The sequence below is a fragment of the Coenobita brevimanus genome, chromosome 68 (assembly GCF_032717465.1).
Source record: "Coenobita brevimanus isolate Jiangsu-jjx chromosome 68, ASM3271746v2, whole genome shotgun sequence".
In the NCBI taxonomy this organism is placed as follows: Eukaryota; Metazoa; Arthropoda; class Malacostraca; order Decapoda; family Coenobitidae; genus Coenobita; species Coenobita brevimanus.
The window spans coordinates 9,964,508-9,989,694 of NC_137021.1; the positions used below are offsets into that span (position 1 = coordinate 9,964,508).

General features: G+C 45.2%; 1 protein-coding gene across 1 annotated transcript in view; it reads left to right on the forward strand.

Annotated features, from left to right (window-relative positions):
• LOC145405822 (uncharacterized) overlaps positions 1-21,876 on the forward strand; it is a 152,641-nt gene extending 130,765 nt beyond the window's left edge. Inside the window, exons 3-5 of the mRNA XM_080277061.1 lie at positions 8,112-8,339; positions 19,835-19,943; positions 21,792-21,876. Coding sequence (XP_080133187.1) covers positions 8,112-8,339; positions 19,835-19,943; positions 21,792-21,876 — 422 coding nt within the window. The remainder of the gene's footprint in view (positions 1-8,111; positions 8,340-19,834; positions 19,944-21,791) is intronic.
• Positions 21,877-25,187: the final 3,311 nt, after the last annotated feature.

Genomic DNA, 25,187 nt, shown 5'->3' on the forward strand with positions numbered 1-25,187 from the left:
CCCTGCCACTTAAACCCCTAACACCTTCTTCCCCCTCCCCATTCCCCACTCTCTCCCACCTTGTTTCTCTCCCCCAACCCCAAATCTCCCCTGTCCTCCTCCTTCACTTCCTCCCAGTCCCTCCCTCCCCTTTTTTCGCCCTCCGACCTACTTTCTCCTCCCACTCCATAGCCTCTCCTTTCTCCCTTCCCCTTATATCCTCCTCCTTCTTCCTCCCCTTCCAATATGCTCCCCCTTCCCCCCTCCCTTCTCATATCTTCCCTTTTCTTCCCTCCCCTCCCTTCTCCCTTCACCTCCCATATCCTCCCTTTTCTTCCCTCCCCTCTCATGTCCTTCCCTTCTCTCCTCTCCCTCCTATATCCCCCTTTCTCCCCTTTCCTCCCCTCCCCTCCACTCCCATATCCTTCCCTTCTCTCCTGTCCCTCCTATATCCCCCTTTCTCCCCTTTCCCTCCCCTCTCACAGCGACCTGTTTCTCTCCTCCTCTCAACCTTCCCATCTCCTTCATCTCCCAGATCTACCTATTTCCCTCCCCTCTCTTCCCTCAAATCTACCTCTTTCCTCCGCCTCCCTTCTCTCCCATATCTACCCCTTCTCTCCCAAATCCCTCCCATTCTCCATCTCCATCTCCCTCCTATCTCTCGGAATCTCTCAATCTCTGAAAGGACGGGCACTAACTTGGACCCGACGGCAAAAAGACATTAGGGGAAGCGAGAACCATATATTGTACAGGTTGAGAGAGAGAGAGAGAGAGAGAGAGAGAGAGAGAGAGAGAGAGAGAGAGTGGCCTTCACCGAAATACTGGGTTGAAAAATGATAACTCCACTTTTTAAGGTTGCTTGCAGTTATTACCACACACACACACACACACACACACACACACATGCACTGCGATGTCGGGCTGTTATTCCTATTACATTCAGACGATTTCATTCAACTGTGGATGGATGTCTAGCAGGGAAGGGGGTTGATGAAGGCTAGATCTAACCCTTCTAATTCTAAAGTCTGCCCTAACTTTCCTCAGCTGAATAAAATCGTCTGGTTAGGCTAAGAATATAATACTGATACCTTCACTGCACAAGAGAATGAGACAGGAAAATGTTCATATATTAACACCTATCTATTGCGTATAAATCTTATTACTATAAAAACTTTCAGTATATTACTCTATCGTCAAATCATGTGGCATATTCGACACATAGATAAAAAATATTCTTCTTTATCAACTATAGATTTCCTCCAAGACTTACTTTATTTTCTTAACCTTCTGCACCAGAGGATGTATTGTTGTATCTATTCTTGCAATCTCCAGACGATTTTAATATTTTTTTCGAAATAATGGAATAAAATATAAAACTTTCATTGACTTCCTTACAAGAGATCATTCCGACCAAAGAGAAACGTGTAGTGGCAGCCTAATTAGATTTTTAAAAAGGTGAAGTCATTGTACTGAAAGGGTTAATTAGACTGAAAAATATTGCCAGGTGTAAAACTTATGTACACGCAGAACATAATCAAACACACACACACACACACACACACACACACACACACACACACACACACACACACACACACACACAAATACCCATAACCCTGCAAATACACATAATCCCAACACATAACACATTAACACAGCACATACACATAACCGTATAAACACATAAATCTCTCTCTCTCTCTCTCTCTCTCTCTCTCTCTCTCTCTCTCAACACCCCCCCAAAAAAAACACACTATACCCCGCTCGCATAAATTTCACCTATCTTTTTTGCCGAGTTGTGAAAATATATATATAAACACAAGAATAGTGCGCTAGTCACGAAGAAGTGCCATGGAAAGATGCGGTGCCAAGTTTTTTTTTTTTTCTTTTTTTTTTGGAGGGGGCCACTGAGCTACGAGAAATAAGCAGAAAAAAAAACGCTAAACCCTATCATGATTGGGAAAATTCTAGCACTCAATTCCCGTTAACACCAGATGAGTTTATTTAGAGGAATGGTGGTATTTGAGGCTTCCTAGCACCTCTATCTTAGCAATTTATTTAACATTTTACACCGCAACCTTCTCTCGTATGGTCGTCATATCGCTTTAATATCTACAATTTGCATCAAAAACAATCAAGAAGGTACAGAGGTGTAATGTGCAGAAATAATCGCAAAGGGAAAGGCGTCAGGGGATCACACGACAGAGAGGGATGCATTCTGGTGTGGTTACTAACACCTCTTCCTTACCAGTTTATTTCTAATTTTGCTCCTTTATTATATACTCGTGTGTCATTCATGCAATCTACATCGACATTAACAAGATATGAGAAGCAAAAAACTGGATATTAATGGGTAGTGTGGAAAATAAATTGCTAAAGAATTGGTGCTAGGAAGCTTCCTTAGCCTACGAGAATACCGGCCAGGGAGACAAAGCAAACCCAACCTCCCACCCTCCACCAGCCAGCCAGCCAGACACACCTATCCTCCCACCTCGTAATTTATTCAGCGCCGTCATTACCGGAGCGATACAGCCCAGATAAAGAGTGATTACGCTGGCTGTGGAGTGGGGTGGGGGTGGGAGAGGAACGGGGTGGGGGCGGGGGTAGAGGAGGGGGGAGGAACGGGGTGGGGACTTAAATAGATGGGGAGATATTAGGGAATTTCGGTTAGTAGGTCGAATAAAGGGGAGTGAGGGAATGAGAGGATTGGAAGTGTGAGTGATGAAGACAATGATTCAGTCGTAGTCTTTATGGAACGGTGATAATAATAATCCAGATGCCAATGATACCTTAATAATTCAATGGTAACTTAGTAATTCACTTTAAAACACGTGAAAAATGCTCTTACGGTTGACCAGAAAACTTTGCTCTTCACCTGACAAGAACACAACAAGGGATTATATTTGGCTACTGCATCGCCAGTTTGTTCAGTTGAGGGATATTTCTGGCATCTACATTACGTGCAGGTCTTGTGTGAAGCAATATGAACGTCCCTCCTCTGTGTTCTGTTTCATCATCATCATCGTCATCATCACCATCATCGTAAACATCATCATCATCATCATCATCATCATCATCGTAAACATCATCATCATCATCATCATCATCATCGTCAGTCTATAATTACCACTCAATAACAGGCTAACAAAGAGCTAAATATTAAACGGATGCTTAACCCTTTGACCAACACAAGCATTTTTTATTCTTGCAAACTTTGAAAGAAGTACTGTCACATGAGCTTCAGTAGTCGCCAGCTGCCAGGAAAGCCACCACCAACCCCCAAAAAGCCACCACCAACCCCCCAAAGGCCACCACCAACCCCCAAAACCCACCGCCAACCCCCCAAAAAACCACCACCAACCCCCAAAAAGCCACCACCAACCCCAAAAGTACGCAAAAAAAAAAAGAAAAAAGAAAAAAAAAACAAATCACTTGTCTCAGGGTGGTGTTCTATGGGGCTTTGCAGATTTCGTGGCGTTTCTCCCTCAGCGATTTATTCTGTCCACTTCATCTCAATATACTCTTATAAAGCACATACAATAGAGTGTTAAGGTGTAATAGGATGCATAAATCGCTTAGGAAGATGTGTTACGAAGCCTCCTATACCATCCAAAATAGGGCTCTGAGGGTCTCTCTTCATTACATCCATCAGCGCTGACATGGCCGCCCTATATTCTTCTGCCCCCCCCCCCCACCATATCTCTCTCTCTCTCTCTCTCTCTCTCTCTCTCTCTCAACGTCAGCCCCACAGAACCCACCTTTCAGCCCAAGAACGCATTTTTTTCCATTTTTTTTAGTTTTTTCTTGTCACCCCCTAACGAGTATACATAACCAGGCAGCTCCACCACCCGGGCACATCGGTGCAACCACACGGAGGCGTCCCTCTCCACCACCACCTCTGGCTCTGGAGAGGTTTAATCGCTTCACCGGACCTCTCAGTTTTTTCTCTCTTCTTCCAGACGATTTTCTTCAACTTAAGGAGACGCTCTAAGTCGTGAAGAGGTTGAGAAATACTGTACCTATTCCCTGCAGTTTGGAAATTTAGTCATATGCTGAATAAAATCGTCTGGTGGTGGCCTAATAAAAAAAAATCGGACTAAAGGATTTTTATTGGGGCTGTTTATGCCTCGACACTGCCAAAGGTATGCCCAATTCAGTAAGTAAATAAATAAATAAAAACATTAACTGAAGTAAATCGTCTAAGGGCACGAAGAATAAAGATAAAAATGAAGAATAAATACGACGACTTGATGGTGAAAGGGTTAATCCTGCTAATCCACCTAAATCCACAACCCCACAACGTCAATAATTCAACAGCTAATCCCACAGTATTAAGGTCTAAACCCACACAAAAAATCATGACGTTAAGCTCATATATTTCCAACGTTAATCTCGACCTAACATTTCCCCTTCCCCTCCCCTTTACCTCTTCCTCCCCCTCCCCACCCTCCTGCACCTTCCTCTCCCCCTCCCCACTCTTCTGCACCCTCCTCTCCCCCCTCCCCACCCCTATACTCCCTCTTCTCACCCTCCCCTTGCCCTACCCACCTTACTCATTCCTCTTCCCTCCTTTCCCCTTCCCTTCCTCTCCCCCTCCCCTCTTCCTTTCCCTTTCCCCTTCCCCCTCCCCTCCCCTCTTCCTTTCCCTTTCCCCTTCCCTCCCCCCTCCCCTCCCTTCCTTACCCTCCGAGCGGTAATGAAGGAAGCCGCATAAACCACCACCTGTGATCAAAGTTAGGCCAGGTACACGTGGGTAAGTGCAGGTGAGTGTGTGTAGGTGTGTGGGTGCATATTTGGGGGGGAGGGAGTGGATAGGTGTATACGGGTGGGAGTGGGAGGAGTGGGTGAAGGTTGGCGTCTGTGTGTGCGTGTGGGTGTAGGTAGGTGGAGGTGAGTACGTGTATGTGGGGGTATATGTGTTGGGATGAGTGGGTGTACGTGAGTGGGAGTGCGTATAGGTGAGTGTACATGTGTGTGGGTGGGTGGGAATGCGTGGCTATTCCTGGGTGGATGCTGGTGCAGGTGGGTGTATTTGTGTGTGTGGCGAGTGGGTATACATGTGTGTACGTGGGTGAGAGTTGGTGTAGGTGGGTGTATATGTGTGTGGGGATAGGTGGGTGGGTGTACGTGAGAGGGGGTGGGTGTAACTGAATCTGTGTATGGGGTGGATGTAAGTGGGTGCAGGTTTGAAAGTGTAGGCACAGAGGGTGTAAATGTGTGGGGTGGGTGTTGATGGGTGGGTGGGGGTGGATGTAGGTGGGTGTATGGTCAGGACGGTGGGAGTTTACGCGTGAGGGTGGGTAGATATCGAGTGGTGGGTGGGAGTGCGGATGGGTGTAAATGTGTTGGGTGTGTGTATGTGGGTGTTGTAGTTGGGTGTAAGTGGGTGTAGGTGGAATAGCGTAGGTGGATGTCGATAAAGCTGAAGACTGCCACATGGACGCAGGCGAGTGAAAGTGAGTGTTAATGCGCGGGGGTGGGTGTGGATGGAAGAGGTGTAGAGTGGATGAAAGTTGCTGGGACTGGGTATACATGGAGGGTACGTCCGTGGATTTGGGAGCAACCATCCAGTCAGTCAACCATCCAGTCTACTAGTCATCATTTAAGTCTGTCAATCAACCTGCCAGTCAACCAATAGCTAGCCAATCCTCGAAACAATCATCCAGTCTCACAATCAACCAGTTAGTCAACCATCCAGTCAAGAATCCAGGCAGTCAACCATCCAGGCAGTCAGACAATCATCCAGTCTCTCAATGAGTCAGTCAACCATCCAGTCAATCACTCGTACAGTTTATCATCAGTCATTCAGTGAGTGAGTTAGTCAATGAGTGTGTATGTGCGTGTACAGTATGTGTGTGTCCAGGCAGATATTTTATGCCAAATGCAATAAATGAGTGAGTGAATGAGTGAGTGAGTGCGTGGGTGAGTGAGTGAGTAAATGAGTGAGAGAGTATGTGTGGGGGCAGACATCTTGAGTCAGGTGCCTTGAGTCCTTCTGATTATAACTCTTGCTCTCATAAGTTATTGCTTGCCAAGTTGTCCCGCTCAAGTTATAGGTCTCTCTCTCTCTCTCTCTCTCTCTCTCTCTCTCTCTCTCTCTCACACACACACACACACACACACACACAAAACTACATACGCCCTCCCCTCATCACAACCACACAATTTCCCCCACTTTACCACCAAAACCCTCTCTCACCACCACCACCACAGTTATCCACTCCCACCACCATTACTATCCTCTTAACACACACAACACCCTCACCATCACAACCACATATAAATCCCTCCATCACCACACCTATCCATCTTAGCACCACCACCACCATACCTCCTGCCCTCACCATGACAACCACTACTACCTGCCTCCCCATATACAAAACCACAACTACAAACCAAAACACCCTCTCCTCACCACTATCACCACCACAATGCTCTCCCCTCACCACCATGTCCACCATACATCTCACCCCACCATCATCACCACACTCTTCTCCCTCCCCTCCCCACATCCTCAAAATCTTTCCCTCTCCTCTTCCCTCACTGTCACAACCTTATCCTCCCCCTGCCCTTACCTCATTATCACTTTTTCCCCTCCCTCCCCTCCCCCCTCCTACCACACACATATATCCCCCTTCCCTCTCCCTAGTACAATACCTTCCCCTTCCCCACTCAGCACCATACTTTCTCTCTCCCTTCTCCTCACCACTACACTTCTACCCCCTCTCTCCCATCCCCACACTACTAAAAGTCTCTCCCTCTCCCCTCCCCTAACCTCTACCACAATCTTCCTTCTCATCTCACTACCAAACATTTTCCACCCCCTCCTCTCACCCCTCCCCTCTTTTCCCCTCACCCCACCATTAACCCACAAAGACCCCAAGCCAACATGAACTACAGGTCACTCCCCTCTCGTGCCCAGGAGCCACAAGGGGGGCAGTCCCTCTCCCTTACCCTCCCTATGCTAACCCCTCTTCCCCTCGTTCTTCCTCCCTATCTCTTCTTTTTCTCCCTTTCTCCTCCTTTCCTACTCCAAATATTTTTTCACACTTTCATTTTCATTGCCTCACACTAAGCACCTTTTTCTCCTCTCTCTCTCTCTCTCTCTCTCTCTCTCTCTCTCTCTAATCTCCCCTCCCCCTTTGTGCTCTCTCCCACCCATTCTTTTTCCATCCTGGTTCCCAACTCACAAAAACTCATATGCGAGATCCGCCTTTACTCTGTGTGTGTGTGTGTGTGTGTGTGTGTGTGTGTGTGTGTGTGTGTGTGTGTGTGTGTGTGTGTGTGTGATAAAGCAGCACTCACTTCCCGGCCCAGAGGCATTCCCCACCCAGCCCAGCCATCTCTTGCCTTTCATCCTCGTAATACAACACTTCATCTCCCGGGACTATTCTCTCGCGATTGGCATACCACCCCATCATACCATCCTCCAGTACGCATCTCTAAATACCAGCCCCCAATATACACCACATCCCAACATACCACCTCCTATTATATTACCTCCTAGCACATATACCACCTCACAACATACCGCCTCCCTGATATACCACATCCCATTCTTTTGAGTCTCGAATATACCATCTCCTAGCCTCTTCACCCTTAGCATACCACCTTACAGCATACCACTCCCCACCCTCTTCATATTCCAATATATCTAGGCCTCGCGTCATCATCATCATTATCATCATCATAGTAATAGTAATAATAAAAATAAAAATAATAATAATAATAACGCTACTTCCCCTGGTGGCACTACAGAATATCATAATCGAAAGGCCTATAGTCATCTTTTGGGGACCGAATTCATGCAAGGCCGTCATTCCATCTGGGGCACTGAAACCACTACACCACCAGGCACCACAATACAAGCATAGTCATACTGTTCCCATTCACTTACTGAGGATCGAACATATGCAAGGATATTATTCCGTGTGGGGCGTTTTAACCAACTAGACCACCAGGAACCAAAATACAAGCATAATCATAACCCTTTTCTCCTCCTACAATAGACAGGAAAAATACAACTACAATTATACACTTTTATCCTCTTATAACAACCATAATCTTATTCTCTTCTCCTGCTAAAACTACAATACAACAATAACCGTAATCTTTTTCTTCTCCTCCAACAGACGGGAATCGAGCCGTCGCCCTGGAGGTGCGTCCCCCACCGCCCCGTCCTTCCCCCAGGCCCGTTGGGGGAGGGGCGAGGGAGGGGGGCAGCAGCAGCAGCAGCAGAAGGGAGGAACAGCAACAGTCAGCAGGGGATGGGGGTATTGTGGTGATGATGAGCCAACGCCACATGAACGCACCACGCAGGGACCCACACAACGCAGTACCATCCACCAGTGTTATACTAGGTATCTCACACAAACTTCCCACCTATCGTTTCTATAACCTCTTTGACGCAAAATGGCTATCGGTAGCTTCTATCACACTTTCTGATGCAATATACCCGACTATGGTTTCTACTTTCCTTTCTAGAATGAATTATCCATATGTAGTATCTATAACTCCTTCATACACAAATTATGAACCTATGGTTTGTATCGTTCCTTCTGGGGGGGAAAAAAAAGCGAAACTATGTCTTTCATCGCTCTTTCTGACACAAAATGCGAATCTAAGGCTCCCATATCCAAAACACAAAAAGCCAGCTTATGGTTTCTATCACTGACAGACATACTCATTTATGATTTTCACTATTTGGACACGAAATACCAATCTATGGTTCCAGTGACTCGAAAAAAACAAAAATCATTTATGGTTTCTCTTACACTGACACAAAATGCACATCTATTTTTTAACAACTCACTTTCTACTCACCTGGTAGTTGACGGCGAGGGTTTGGTTGTATCCCAGCAGTGCGCCTCGACCGTACGCACGTGTTCTACTGTACCTCCTGCCCTCAGCCCCTGTCAAACACTCTGAAACAAACAGACACTTTCTTGTTTTCCTGACCTGTGCTCGTTATGTTGTACCTAAGTCTTAATGCCCACTAATTATACCAGGTTTATATGTCTTTCATTCTCTCGTATTTTTACAAACAAGTAAAATGTTAGCCGTACTCCCAAATGAAAATGTTCATAATCTTTCCCATTCTTGTTAACGAAGAGAGAGTTTATGTACTTTAATAGAAAAGAGGTAAATGTGCAAAGGAAGTGGAAAGTAGAGTGGTATTGGGAAGAGAAGTGGCTGGTGCAGTGAAGACCCTGATACTTAAGAAAGGCATGGAAATGGAGGTTGAAAGAGGATTATATGAAACAGTGCTAGTGCCCAAAATGAAATAAGGGTGTAAGACGTAAGTAAAGAAATGAGAGAGAGAGAGAGAGAGAGAGAGAGAGAGAGAGAGAGAGAGAGAGAGAGGAGGGGGAGGGGGATTAACGAGGAATGTGTATGGAGTGCGTGGAGTGAATAGGATATGAAATAATGTAATTCGTGAAAGTTGCAGAGTAAGGAAGCATGCTGATAACAGGGTGGGCGAGTGTGATTAGATGGTATCGTCACATGGCAGCAGTGTGTTAGGCTAGCTGTAGCATAGTAGTAGTTGTACATGGTGTGAATTATTCAGTCACAATCGAAGGCATACATGAAACGTCGGTGTCCTTGTGACTGGAATATTAATATATTACAAAAAACTGTACAGGGGACGGCGTGTTTAACACAGCCTGTCCTCTGTGAGTGACAAAGAGGAACTAACTGTACCGATGAACGTGGATGCTGTTTAACTTAAGTAGAACGACGGTCAGCATGTATAACGGGGTTGTCAGTGCACGTATTAGGCTACATTATATTATACATACAACATATCTAAATTGAAAGGAATATATCGGTATATATTATATATAAGGTGTCTCGGAAGGAATGGGCATACCTTTATAAAAGAAATGAAGAGAAGAGGGAATGTTATGGAAAGAAATGCTATGTCGACATAGGTTCAAATCTGAACGGTTACGGAGATACAGTTAGTACCCTTATGAGTGAAAATGTTCTCTCTCATGAATTACCTATATGGTTATTAGTGACTTTCCCTCCGTTTCGGTTGAAATTTGGATCCATGTTAATGCAACATGTATTACTGAAAATTCCCAGATCTATCATTTCCCAGAGTTATGATCTTTGTCCCCGGAACTAGATTCTCTCTCTCTCTCTCTCTCTCTCTCTCTCTCTCTCTCTCTCTCTCTCTCTCTCTATCTCTATATATATATATATATATATATATATATATATATATATATATATATATATATATATTTAACACAAACAAGTGAAATCCACACCAATTCCTTCAAAACATCAAACACAGAGCATGGCCCCTTAAGCTCAAAATGCACTAATGTTTTCAGTGCAAGGGAGTAGAGCGGGATGATATCTCAAACGGAGATCTCAAAAATTACTAACAAAATATAAAATCGACATAAAAAAAAAAAAAGCTAAAAACTACTGAAATCCATACCAAGTCCTTTAAAACAGCGAGTATGGCCCCTGGGCTCAAAATGCATTGATGTTTTCGGTAAAGGCGAGTATAGCGGGAAATTACCAGCGTGAAGCCCTTCCCCTCAGGACACAGCCTTGCACGGGGGAATGAGGCCAAAAATGCGGAAGGGGAGGTATTTATAGGGCAGCATGGGTGGCAAAGGAAGCAAGGATATGTATTTCACTCCATGCACATATATATACATTCCTTTGCTGGTATATAATGCATACGTATATATTCCTTTACTAGTACTTCAGTAGCTTAAAAAGAGCAAGGACGGGGGGATTTATTACGCAGGCTGGGAAGGAAAGCGACCAGTGACATAAGTATTCCCTCACGTATATATCTTACACATTCCTTTCCTATTATTTAACCCCTAGAATACAAGGGCATCAAAACTGCAGAGGAGGAGGAGGGATTTATAAAGCAAGGCTGGTGAGAAAGGGATCTTGAACATATGTAGATTACTTCACTTCATGCACATATACATTCCTATAAAACGGTGCTTGTCACGAAAAAATATGGAAATGACGCAGGGCCATGGTACTTTCTCACTCTGCCACTGATGCACGGGAAATAAGCTGCAAATAGACGAAAATCTCCACCTGGTTAAGATGAACGTATTAAGAGAGAGAGAGAGAGAGAGAGAGAGAGAGAGAGAGAGAAATGCCTTCACGTGGTAGCACCGATGTAAACGGTCGGCTCCATTGCCCGATCCGTTCCTCAACTTCGCACCATCTTCCTGAAGGACGATGGTGAACTGCAGGATGAGGGCAACTCCAGCCTGCAGTCCACTGGGTTCACGTTTCAGCTCAGGGACGTTTGTATAACCGAGCAGTGGAGCCGCCCGGTTATATCTGTGCCACCACGTGAAGGCGTCCGTCTTGAGCACCAACCCAAGTTAAAGAAAAATGGTACAATATGTGGCCTCTTTTTTCCATTACAGTCTTGCTTTCTCTGGACGATTTTATTCAGCGCAGGACATACTTTTCGAACCGGCGGAAGGTTAATTATCGCCACCATAAACCCTCTCACTACTAGAGTATTTTCCTATGCTGAATAAAATCGTCTGGTAGAACGCAACAGAATATAAACGACATACTTGGCCTAAATGGACCAGCTCTCAGACTCCTATGAATCCCTCTCGGCTGAATAAAACCGTCTGAGAAATAATACTAGAGTTGTACCGACTATAAGACGGTTAATGGTGGCAGTATTGACACTCTCGGCCTCCCTTCCTGGTTTCCAGGTAAAAAATTGTGTGCCGTCAGTTGGAAAAAAAATCCAAGAGTTGTCCGGACTATGAGAGGGTTAAGATTCTTTGATGGAGGAAGGGCTGCTGTTGCCGACCCATTAACCTCGGTGGGTCTCTAAGCTGAATGAAATTACCTGTCGTTCGGGAGAAGAAAAAGAGGAAAAATGAGAAAAAGAGAAGACGCTGTGGGGTAGAGTGGGCCAATTCAATGTTGAGTCCATTTGTGTCATTGATTCTCTCTCTCTCTCTCTCTCTGTACAATACATACATAAACAGACAGATGTCGATGGATAAATAGACAGACAGACTGATAGACGATGGATAGACAGAGAGACAGACAGATAGATAGCATTACCACCAAAGAAGTATGAACATGGCTGAGAAACAAATAATCATCCTGTGGAGAGAGAGAGAGAGAGAGAGAGAGAGAGAGAGAGAGAGAAGGGGGGGGGAGGGTCTTTATATAAACTAGAGAAAGAATATCATGTCCATAGCTCCACTTACCTCAATATCTCTTCATCCTCATCTCTTTCTTCATCTCTCTCCACTCTACCTCTCTCCTCTCATTACTGTACCTCCTTACCTCCATCATCCTTCCTTTCTTCCCTCCTTTCATCCTTCCTTCTTCTTCTCCAAATCTTTCATTCCCACTTCTCTTTTCTAGTGATCCTTCTTCGTTTCTTCCTTCCTTACTTCCTTCCTTCTTCCTCACTATTTCTCCTCTCCCCACCTCTCCTCTCCCTATACCTCCCTACCTCGTCACTCCGTCCCACCACCTCTACCTCTTACCTCTCTTTCACCTTCTTTCTCCACTCCCCATCTCTCACTCCCGCCTCTCATATACTCCATCTCTTTTTTCTCCTAAACCTCTCTCTCTCTTCACTTTTGTCTCTTTCCACTCTTTTCTCTCCCTCTCTTTCCTCTCCTTACCTTTTACTCCCCTTTCCTCCCAGTCTTTGTTTCTCTCCACCTTTTCTTCGCCTCCCCTCTCCTCTTCCCTTATCTTTCTATACTCCCCTTGTCCCCCCCCCTTCCCATCTGTACCTACCTCGCCTCCCCCTTCTCTAAACCTCCCCACTCTCCCCTACCCCCCCTCCATCTTTCCTTACATCCTCCCCTCCCCCTGCCGATTCCTCTTGTCCAAGGAGTAAAAGGGAAAGCAAACAGCAACAAACCTATTGGTCTTAACGGGGCGGTTTGTTATGAGGAAGACTATAGCTATGAGATCTGATCCAATGAGCTAAAGATAAGGACAGCAAAGCAACAAGGTCTTCCCCGTCCACCAAACCCTCTAGCCGAAACCGACGGGAAAATGTAGGAAAGTCCACCATGCAGCATTGAAAAACTGCCATGAAAATTTTAAAGGAAAGGCTAAATAAAATAAAAAAATCATCTTCAACTTACATTCCACAACGGAAAATTAACATTATTTGAAAAACCGCTGCCGTATTCTTCACGATCTGCATGAGAGGAAAAGTCAGGCAGTCAAATTAATTATTCAACCATGAACGTGTTTACCCGAGAATTCGAGGCCAGTTACTTTATCCAGTCGACTTTTACACGTTATGACTGTATTACAGTCTACCACATTTCTAGCCAATTTGCTTCATACATTGAAAAAAGAAAGTGGTTTGCTTTATTACACTGGAAACGCCTGCTGAACACTTTATAACCGTTACCTCAAATAATCTGCGCTTTGATAATTTAAACAGCTTTAGCTCTTTTAAAAGTTCCTCAAACGATTTGTTCCTTAAACTGGGTATCATTTTTTGTGATTCTTCGCTGCACTCTCATTTCTCCATAGTCTTCTTGTAATAAGGTGACCGAAACTGAGTACAGTACTACGAATAGGGTCGTCCTGAGGAACTGTACTAGGTGAGAATGACGTTCTCCAATATGAATTCAAACGCTCTTTTTACAAATTCGACTAGTTTATTAGTTTTCTTTATTGCTTCCGTGCACTTTCAACTGGGTTTCAAATCGCTTGTTATAATTATTCCTAAATCTTTCTCCTGGTTCACATTCCGTGTGTATCACGGACAGTGTACGTAAATTTTTCATTTTTACTTCTAGCATTTCAAACTTTCAAACTTTGCTTTAATCAATACTTAAGTCCACCTGCCACGTTTGAGCCCAGTTAAAAAATTTATCCAGATCTTCAATCATCACCCTATGTTCGGGTGTATCAGCTCTATTAAAATTTTTGTATTATCAGTAAATCTGTTGATTTTGCAGCACAAACCTTCATCAATATCGTCAACATAAGTTAAGAACAGAACAGGGCCGAGAACTGAACCCTCTGGTACTCCACTTGGTACTCCAGTCTGACTCTTTCCCATTAAGTACAACTCTTTGTTTACGTTCCATAAGCCAACGTCCAATCCATTTTAGTGCACTGCCTCTGATACCACAAACTTCAAGTTTCTCATAAAGTGGTTTATGGAGAACTTTATCAAATACCTTCTGGAAATCGAGCTATATTAAATCAACAGATTTAGTTTCATCATACATTTCAGTAACAATAATGAAACAGTCAACAAGATTAGTAAGACAATACCACTTGTTCTGGATTACATGCTGTGAGTCTTTAATGCGATTACTTCTAAATGTCTGATTATTTCATCTCTAAGTATGGTTTCCAATAACCTGCATATTATTGACGTTAATGTAAATAGGACGAAAATTTATAGGTTGTGATTGATTGCCTTTTTTAATATTAGAGTTACATGAGCTAGTTTCCAGTCCTACGGTACTGTCTCTCCTTAGTGAGCTAAAGGTTTCAATATTTCATTCTTCACTTACTTCAAGACTCTTGGAGATGTTCTATCTGGTCCAGGTGTTTTGTTGATCTTAAGTTTATTCATTGCATATAGTACATCGCCCTCACTGATCATAACAGCATTAACTGTTCTATCTTCATGTGTATGAACGGAGGGTAGTGGAGGCAACAAACATGGACTGACTGGTGTAAATACTGATACAAAGAAGGTGTAAAATTTTGGCCATCTCGGTTTCATCGTTTGTATGTTCACCATTGGCAGTGACTTGCGGCCCTGTTGTTCGTGTCATTACCTTACTTCTGATGTAAACAAAAAATCTTTCGGATCTGACTTACTGATGCTAGCTATATGTGCTACAAAATTCTCCGTACTTTCTTTTGTTAAGCTTTTAGCATTTCGACGAAGTTTGCAATATATATATATATATATATATAAATATATATATATATATATATATATATATCTATCTATCTATATATATATATATATATATATATATATATATATATATATTGTCCTCCTAGGTACCAGTAGCTTTGTAATTTTGATAAGCATCCTCCCCTCTGCTCCCTCACCTCCCCTTCTCTATCTTGCTCTATATTTCGCCACACCCCACACTCCTCCACTCCCTCACCTCCACACCCTTCAGCAAATCTCAACTTCACACCCCTCCACACCCCTCAGCACCCGACACCTCCACATCCCTGAGCACCCGTCACCTCCACACCCCTCAGCACCTGTCACCTCCACACCCCTCACCTCCACACCCATCTGCACCCGTCACCTCCACACCCCTCAGCACCTGTCACCTCCACACCCCTCACCTCCACATCCCTCAGAACCCGTCACCTCCACACCCCTCAGCACCTGTCACCTCCACACCCCTCACCTCCACATCCTTCAGAACCCGTCACCTCCACACCCCTCAGCACCCGTCACCTCCACACCCCTCACCTCCACGGGTCCCTACCGTTCTAATCCTGACATCTCTCTCTCTCTCTCTCTCTCTCTCTCTCTCTCTCTCTCCCCCCTCGGCCTTTACTCCTCATCAAATACTTCCTCCCCACACTGATATCTCGTCATCCCTTCCCCTCCCTTCCCATCCCCTCCTCCACTCCCACTTACACCCAGTCCTTTTTTTAACCTCACCAAGGCTTCTTTTCCTCCCTACTCTCACCCCCAATTAGACCCTGTTCTCCTCCCCATTCTCTTTTTCTCTTCTCCCCATTATCTCCCGATCTATACTTCCCACTGCCTTCTCCCCATCCACTCCTCATTCCGTCCTCCTATCCCTTTCACTTCATTCCATTCTCTCTATCCCCTTTCTCACTGCCTTCTCCCCATGCTCTTCTTCCCATCTGTACTCCTCATATTCCGCTCCTCTCCTCCCCATCCCGCACGTTCTCCACCATAGTTACCCACTGCATTCCTTCAAAATATTCACCAACCTCTCTTCCCACTCCCTTTCTCTACCACCTTACAAGCCATCCCCACCTCCCCCTCTCCCTCCCTTGCCCCCCTCCTTCCCTCCTCCTCTCTCCCTCTCACTCCAACCCCTCCTCCCCCTTCAACCCAAAATTACTCCCTCCTCCTCCTCCTCCTCTCATCACACTGTCCCTCACAACTCAATATGGCTCTCTCCTCCCTCTCCCTCACCGGCTCTCCCTCCCTCATCCCCCTCTCCCTCCCTCATCCCCCTCTCCTCTAAACTACCCCTCTCTACCCAACACTGCCCTTCCCCTTCCCTTCTCCCTCACTCATCCCAACCCTCCTCTCATCCCCATACTCTCTTCCCTCCTCTCCCTCACCCCACTCCCTACTCCCTCTTCTTCACACCACCCCACTTCCCTCACTCCCCACCTCCTCCCTCCCTCTCGTCCCCACCTCCTCCCTGCCACACAAAACTTCAGCACACAATCAATAGCATGACCTTCCCTCCGCTCTCATGTACCCCGCTCACTCACCCCTCTCATTCACCCCACTCACCCTTCTCATGCACCCCACACATTCAGCTTCCTCATACACCCCATTCATTCACCCCTCACGCATCCCACTCACGCAACCCTCTCATGCATCCATTTCACTCACCGCACTCACTAGCCCCTCTCAATCAAAACCACTCACCCCTGTCATGCATACCACTCATTTACCCCTCTCATGCATACCACTCACTCACCCCTCCCATGCACCTTCCTCATTCACACCTCCCATGCTCCCTACATACTCACACTTCCACTCACCCCATTCATTCACGCATCCCTCTCATGCACCATACTTATTCACTCCACCCATGTACACCTCTCACTCACCTCTCTCATGCATCCCACTCATTCACCCCTCTCATACATCTCACTCACTTAACCCTCTCATACCTCCCACTCACTTACCCCTCTCATACATCCCAATCACTCATCACTCATGCACCCCTAACTCACAGCTCTCATGCACCCCACTCATCTCTCTCATTCACCGTACACACCAACCCTGCTCATGCGCCTCACACTCTTCTCATGCACCCCACTCAGCTCTATCATGCACTCGACTCACCACCCCTCCTAAGCATCCCATTCGTAACTCATGCACCCTGATTCACTCGCCCTCTCATGCACCCCACTCACTCACCTTCTCATGCACCCTCATTCACTCACCCCACCTATACACCCCACTCACACATCCCTCATTCACCGCATTCACCACATTCTTTCAATTCTTATGGCTTTATCACTTTGGCGAGCAATTTATTGGACTGAAAAAGAATTATCAATATCAGTCTTCCACCAATTGGGTTTAATATTTATCGCGGGTCGTCTATTTAGAATTATTGGAACCCATGTCTCAGGCCTTTTCATAATGGTAACTCCTCTCCGTAACTCATTCCTCAGCCAAACGATTTAATTTAGGTACTGAAAGCTATGTATTAAATATTGTCCCGCTGGCGCATTTTTTCTCACATTAAAATCTTATGACTGGAGATAATACGAAATACGTGCCGGAGAGGGATGCTTTCAGGAGAAGACAAAAATATAGCGGACGGTGGAGCTTCCCGGTTACACAAACATCCCTCAGCTCTCTTCCTATCCCTCGAAACCTGCAGTCCACTGGGTTCACGTCCAGATGAGCCTAGAGTTTGCAACGAATACTAAAAGGAATACAGCTGGAACGCAGTCACCGTACTGAAAGGGCTAACAGGATTAACTTACTTTCTGATGTGGACGTACCTATGCACAAGGCGCGTCCACACCAAAGGCTTGCTGGTGCGGGCGGGTGCGGGTGAGAGATCTGCACTACTGAGACCCATACAAATGACCCCACTGGACGCGGGCGGGTGCTGGCAAGAACTTCTATGGGTTACAGTGATGCAAAACTCTAGGACGTGCCAGCAAGCGTATGGTGTGGACGCGCTCTATGATATATCCCCTAAGCAATGAGGGTGTGGGTGAAAGTGGTGAGGGTGAAAGGCGAAGGTGGAAACTGAGGGTGACAGATGAGGATGAATGAGGATGAGAGTTGAGGGTGACAGGTGATGGTGAGGGCGACAGATGAGGGAGAGGGTGACAAGTGAGGGTGAGGATGAAAGGTGAGGATGAGGGTGAACACGTGATGGTGAGGGTATGGGTGAGAGGTGAGCGTGAGGGGTGTGGGTGAGAGGTGAGCGTGAAGGGTGAGGGTGAGAGGTGAGCGTGAGGGGTGAGGGTGACAGGTGAGCGTGAGGGTGAGGGTGACAGGTAAGCGTGAGGGGTGCGGGTGGCATGTGTGGGGTGGGGTTACCATGGTGATACATTACTTGGCCTTTGATAAAATTGCATCCCCCATCATTCTCTCTCTCTCTCTCTCTCTCTCTCTCTCTCCTGTCATCATCAATATCACAGCCATCATCTCTATTGTCGGTACTAATATAATGTTACCTAAGTCGTTCCTAATGTTCTGTGATATCTACCCTCTCTTCGTCTCCCTCTCTCTCCATTCCTTCCTTTCTTTCTTCTCTTCCTTCTCACTTCCCTTCTCCACTTCTTTTCTCTTCTTCTTCCTCCTTCTCTCATTCCCCTGTTCTCCTCTCCCATTCCTTCTTACTCCCCTTCCCGATTCTCTCTCTCTCTCTCTCTCTCCTGCTTTCCTTCATCTCCCTTTCTCCATCCTGCCCTCTTTCCTTCCTCTTCCCTCCTTGTCCTCTTCTTTCCCCCTCCCCTCCTTGTCCTTTTCTCTTCCTCCTCTCTCCCTCTACCGTCCCTTTCCCCGTCCTTCCTCTGTTCTCTCACTTCCAAGATCACTCCTACCTAACACATTTTTGAAGTATAATGCTTCCAAGCATGGAAGAAACATATCATCATCATCATCATCATCCAATCCTACGTTGCACCAGATGCGTAGGAGCCCGGGGCTAGGCAAGTTGGTCCTGACATTTAGTATGAGAGTGACCAGGCTCACTCATCCCTGAGTGGCCTTACGTGAGCGATAAACCCCCAAAGAACAACCACAGAAAATCATTCTAATGCGGATTTGATATTACTTTGAAGCTAAGAGAGTGCAGAATATCCTTTCCTATGAAATTTCCATGACTTCTTTTTCATACTGCGTGGTATTCCTTATCACTTATTCGGTCAGTTTCTGCTGATGGAAATGTTTGTTTGGGCGGACCTTTCTTCCTTTAATATCCTTGTCTTTGACTTGTAGAACAGTTAACTTATAATCTACAGTATAACAAACGGCCTCGAAAGGAACAATAGGTCCGTTGTTTGATTTCCTTCATACTGTACACTTTTGTACTCCCCATCTGCCTTTCCTTCCCCCTTCCCCTATTTACCTTCAACCTTTCCTTCTTCCTTGTTTCTGTTTCCCTCCTGTAGCCTCGATTCTTTCCCTCTCTGCATCTTCCTCTCCCTCTCTCCACTTCCCTCAGTCCCCTCTTCTTCGTTTCTCCCTCCTTTTTCCCCTGCCTTTCTTTCCTCCCTAGTTTTCCCCTCCCCATCTTACTCAGCGAGCACCATCAACTCCTTCAGCACGTTTTTATTTGTCGATTCCTTCTAGTATTCAGCGAACACTTAAATAATGCATTAAATCTACATCATTCTTCAATAAAGCATTTACACACACTCTTACAAATTCACCAGAGCCCGAGGCCACACGCTCTCAATGTCACTCAACAAATCACCTCCAGGCATTTCTATCCCTATTCAGGAACAACCCCACTCTCCTATCTTATCCTACCCGATCACACACTATGTTATGTGGTTCTCAATGCCACTCAAACCACCTCCAGGCATTTCTATCCCTATTCAGCAACAACCCAATTCTCCTATCCCATCCTCCTCCGATCACACGTAATGTTATGCCGTTGTCGTTCTTCAGGTGCGGTGTGCGGCGTGGTGGGGTTCCTGATCATTAACGTGACGGTCGTGATGGCGGTGCGGCAGTACTCACACAGGAGGGCAAGACGACGCAGATTCATTGACCTACAGTGAGTTAGGGAGGGGAGGGAGTAAGGGAAGAAGGAGGGGGAGAGTAAGGGAAGGGAATGTGGGGAAGGGGTGGGAATAAAGGAAGAAGAAGGAAGAGAGTAAGGGAAGGGGATGTGGGGAAGGGGTGGGAATAAAGGAAAGGGGGTGTTGGGGTGGGGAGGGAGTAAAAGAAGGGGGTGTGGGGAAGGGGAGTGTAAAATGTAGGGTAAGAAAAGGGAAGTGAGCGGGGGTTGAGGGAAGGGGAGAGGGTTTGGGGGAGGGAAGTGTTGTGAGTGGGGTGAGGAAAGGGAAGTGAGTTGGAGCTTAAGGAGAGGCAATGGGTGTGTAGATAAGGGTAGACTAGGTTGAGGTAAAGGGAAGGGGTGCTGTGATAAGGACCAGAAGGGATGTGGGTGTAGGGATAAGGGGAAGTGAAATGGGTATGGGTGTAAGGAGACGACACTGGGCATGAAGGGGTGTGGGTGTAGGGATAAGGGGAAGTGAAATGGGTATGGGTATATGGGGACGACGCTGTTTCACTGACCTAAGAGAGTCGTGGGGGGGGGGAGGTAACGTCAGTGCAGTTTTTATTTTATTTTTTATTTTTTTTTTTAGTTCCGTTAAGGTCCGTAGCGTCAATTCAAGCACAGTCAGGTAAACTCAAGGCCATTCTGTTTCACACTGGTCCATCTAGGGCAAACTAGGTCCATTTAGGGCTAACTAGGTCCACTTAGGGCAAACTAGGTCCATTTAGGGCAAACTAGGTCCATTTAGGGCTAACTAGGTCCACTTAGGGCAAACTAGGTCCATTTAGGGCAAACTAGGTCCATTTAGGGCACACTACGTCCATTCAGGGCTAACTAGGTCCATTTAGGGCAAACTAGGTCCATTTCGGGCACACTACATCCATTCAGGGCTAACTAGGTCCATTCAAGGCACACTAGGTTCATTCAGGGCTAACTAGGTCCAATTAGGGCTAATTAGGTCCATTTAGGGCAAACTAGGTCCATTCAGGGCAAACTAGGTCCATTCAGGGCTAACTAGGTCCATGTAGGGGGAGTGAGGTATGAATGGGAATATGGGGGAGGGGGAAGAAAAGGAAGGGAAAGGATTGGGGGAGGGGGAAGAAAGGGAGGGGAGGGGACCAGGACAGGAAGAAATGATTGCGGGAAGGAAGAGAAGGAGTGGGGTAGCCTATGGAGGGGGTGAGGCGTAGGAGTAAGAGGTGGTGGGGAAAGGATAGGGGTGTGAAGGTAAAGATAGGGGGTATGAGGTAGGGGTGAGGAGAGGGTGTGGAATAAAGAGGGAAACAGGTGGCAGGATAAGGGATAAGTGGGGTGGGGTAGGGAAGGAAAGGTGTAAGGTAGTGGCAGAGGTGGGTCAGGCAAGGATTCTCAGGGACATAGAGTGAATTAAGGGTAGGGGATGGGACAGTAACTGAAGGAATCTTAGAGAGGGAGGGGAAGGAAGGAAGGAAGGAAGGAAGGAAAGAAGGATGGAAGGAGGGAGGGAGGGAGGGGAGGAGGGAGGGTGAGTCTTCTTTTTATTCATTTCTTTAATTCACCATCTTCATGCACTCATTTCAAATCATTCCAGCCTTCATTTTTTGAGTCCCTTTTTTTTTTTTCAATTATTTTTCTCACCACTGGACTGTATTAAGTGATTTCAATTTTCCTTTACCATTACTATTATCACTGTTTTCCTTCTGTCCCGAGTTTTTCCTTATCGTATTATTTCACCGTCTGTGTGTGTGTGTGTGTGTGTGTGTGTGTGTGTGTGTGTGTGTGTGTGTGTGTGTGTTTATGACTGCGTATGTGTTTAAGTATTTTTCCTTTTTCTCACAGTCTTTTCTCTATTCCCCCCCCCAGACTGGAACAACATGGCGGCTACCTGTACAACTACGACCAGATTATGGCAGACTACAACCAACAGATGCACGCAGGCAACTCTTAGGCTTCAGACCGGGAGAAGGAGGCCGCGTCAATTTTGTAAAACGTCCCCGGGTTCTATGGCGACTCTCCCACTGCTCAGGTGGCGGTGAGGAGGTATTTAGACGAGGGGAAATAATAAGACAGGTGAAGATTTTGGTGAGGAATGGAGGAGATGTGACGCTGAAGATGTGGTTGTTTTTGTGTGAGGATCTTACGCGAGGGGAAACATTACCGTACGTGACGTGTGAAGATTTTGGTGGAGAGGAAAATTCTGTGAGGCGTTCCAGATCTCGTTATTGTGTGGATTTCTGAGGAAGAACATGAGGGATGATTTGCAACGTGTAAGACTTCTGTGGAAGAAAGTGGAGGCGTGAAAATGCTGTTGGAGGAATGTTGGAGATAAAATTCGTGATGTGTAAAGATCTTGGTGGAGGAAAATGGAGGGACTGTGGCTGCTAGTTTGCTTTTTCTGATGAAGATTTTAGTGAAGGAAAATGAAGGAAAAATTTATGGCGTGTGAAGATGTTGAAGGAAAAATGAAGAGGATATGTTGTTGTTTTTTTTCGCAAGTTATTGGGGATGAAAGTTTTTTTAAATGATCGTATGTGAGTTGATGAGGATCCGCGGGAATTCTGTGAGATCTGCCTAGAGCGATTCTCATATTTTAGCGTACCCGGCTTTTTTTGAGCGATTCTCAGAAGGCTTGGGCTACCATATCTTGTGAGCTGCGAATCTATTTTGCTATGAGAGAGAGAGAGAGAGAGAGAGAGAGAGAGAGAGAGAGAGAGAGAGGAAAAATCGTCTTTATTTCTCTACGAGGCTAATTTTGTGAGCATTTGTGAGCATATTTTGAATACAGTGAATTTTTCTTCTTCGAGGGGACTGATAATGAAACACAGTGGTGCCCTCAGGAACTTTGTACATACGGCCACCCTAGTCATATTTTTCGACCGTAAGTTAAGGGTCTGTAAAGGCCATTTTGTAAGGGCCATTTCTCAGCGCACACTTTACGGGAGCGCTGACCAAAACACGCCCTAATGTACTTGTATCTTAGAGCTTAAGGTTTGTTAGAGACGTAGTGCATTTCCTCCCTTCTTACTCTTAGATTAAAGGACTTCAAAGCACTTATACTATTTAACCAAGTCGGACCAAAGTGACTTCGTAGTACAAACTGAAAGAATGCTAATGATTTGACGTGATTAGTGGTTTATAAATGGATGAAAGCATATATATCAAACTCAGTCCTGGGAAATGTTTGTACTCTCAGCTGGAAAATTATGACGTAGTGGCAGATCCAGTGTCCAAACTGTCCTATGTACTTTTACTTGAAAATTAAAAGAAAACAGAAAAATATTCATCTGTAATGTGAAAAAAATCAAGAAAATACCCGAAAAATGTCCACGATAAATAAGTGAATCCACGATCACCTGTAAATACACACACATTTATTTATCCATTTATTTTTTATTCCAAGGGTTGTATTCTGGTGGGCATACGAGGCTCCTTGGCACCTCCTCCTTACTGGTTTATTTTTGGATATGGCATTTTGATATTCCCTTCTATGAAAATTTTGGAAACTATTGACGTGGCTAATATTCTCTTCCGATTTATTTCTGGAATTAGACGCATATTAAAGAGAGATAAGACAAACAAGAGAATATTAGGGTTACGTTAACATTTAGCTTTATGGTACCGTATGTGTGGGGGAGGTGTGAGCTGAAGATAGGGCAGCCTGATAGCAGAGGTCCGAATGACATGGAGGCGATTCGTTTGTGGCCATCCCTTCTGAGATTAAGGCGTCTGGCTACAAACATATCCAACCAGCCAGCCAGACACAGATAGATAGATAAATAGATATACAGTATAGACGAGAAATTATTGATATTAAAGAGTTACAATGAATATAAAACACTATTCTTGCTACCCACAGACGATTTTCCTCAGCCATAGATTTTCGAACTGGAGGGGTTCAGATATTACCCTCATTAACCCACCCAGTTCGCGAGGCTAAGGTAAAATCGACTGATAAAAGCACGAATGAACTATAAAGGACGACCCCCGGATTCATGGGGCTAAGGAAGAGAAGCCAAAGAGTCTCCTAAGACCACAAGCATACGACCCCCCCCTACTGACATTTACAGGGGTTCAGATACGACCCCTCGTGAAATTTACAGGGGTGCAGATACGACGCCTCCTAAGAGTTACAGGGGGAAGATACGATTCCCCTAAAAGTTACAGGGGTGTAGATACGACTTCAAAGTTACAGGGGTGCAGAAACGACCCCTCCTGAAAATTACAGGGGTTCACAAATGACCCTTCCTAAAAGTTACAGGGGTGCGGATACGACCCCTCCTAAAAGTTACAGGGGTGCAGATGGGGGTGAGGGAGAGGGACAGGCAGGGTAGTGACAGGGTAGACATTGTCACCCTTCACTTGGGGACCCCTGCCATCTCCCTTCCCTCACCCCCACAGCCTCTACTCGTCGATATTGTGGGGGGGAAAATGAAATAAATGTACAGTTGGAAACAGAATATCGTTCCAGTTTTTTTAGTCGGATAATTATGAAACCCGTTATTCTGAAAAGCTTGTTGGTTTCCGAAGACCAAATCACTGGGTTTCGAAAGTCATTGTTCAGTCTCGCTGTTCATCGTTCCGCAGCAGTACGGTACGTCACCATTTTCTTTTAGATTGGGTAGAGGAGAGTGAATCTGAGGGGGATACTACAGGAAGCTGGCGAAACAGAAATTAGCTGAAAAAAAAAAAAGTTGGAAATCAAGAGGAATTAGTTGGAAATACACAAATAAGTTGGAAATACACATAATTTAGTTGGAAATACAAAGAAATAAGATGGAAATACACAAAAATAAGTTGGAAATACACATAAATAAGTTGGAAATACACAGAAATATATATAGTGAGTTAGAAATGAATATAACTGCACTGGAAATTAAAAGAACTGAGTTGTAAATGAAGTGAAATGTGTTGGAAATCGACAGAAATCAGACGGAAGTTTCTGATGGCAAAGAAAAATAATCGAAAAGAGATGGAAATTAAAAGATATGAGATTTAAAAAAAAAAAAAAAGTGAGTTGGAAATAAGTATGCGATTGCTATGAATAAATGTGAACTGAAAATGACCAGAGAAGCTTTGAAAATGAATATAAATGAAAAGTGTCGAAGATGGATTGATAAGAGACAGAAATTTAATGAGTATGAAACGAATAAAAGAGTTAGAAAAGGTGAACTGATGTGAGCCAGCTTTAATATCAACAAGAAATGAACAAAGGAGAGTTACAAACAGGTATAAGTTAACCAGAAATCGCCAGATGTGAGT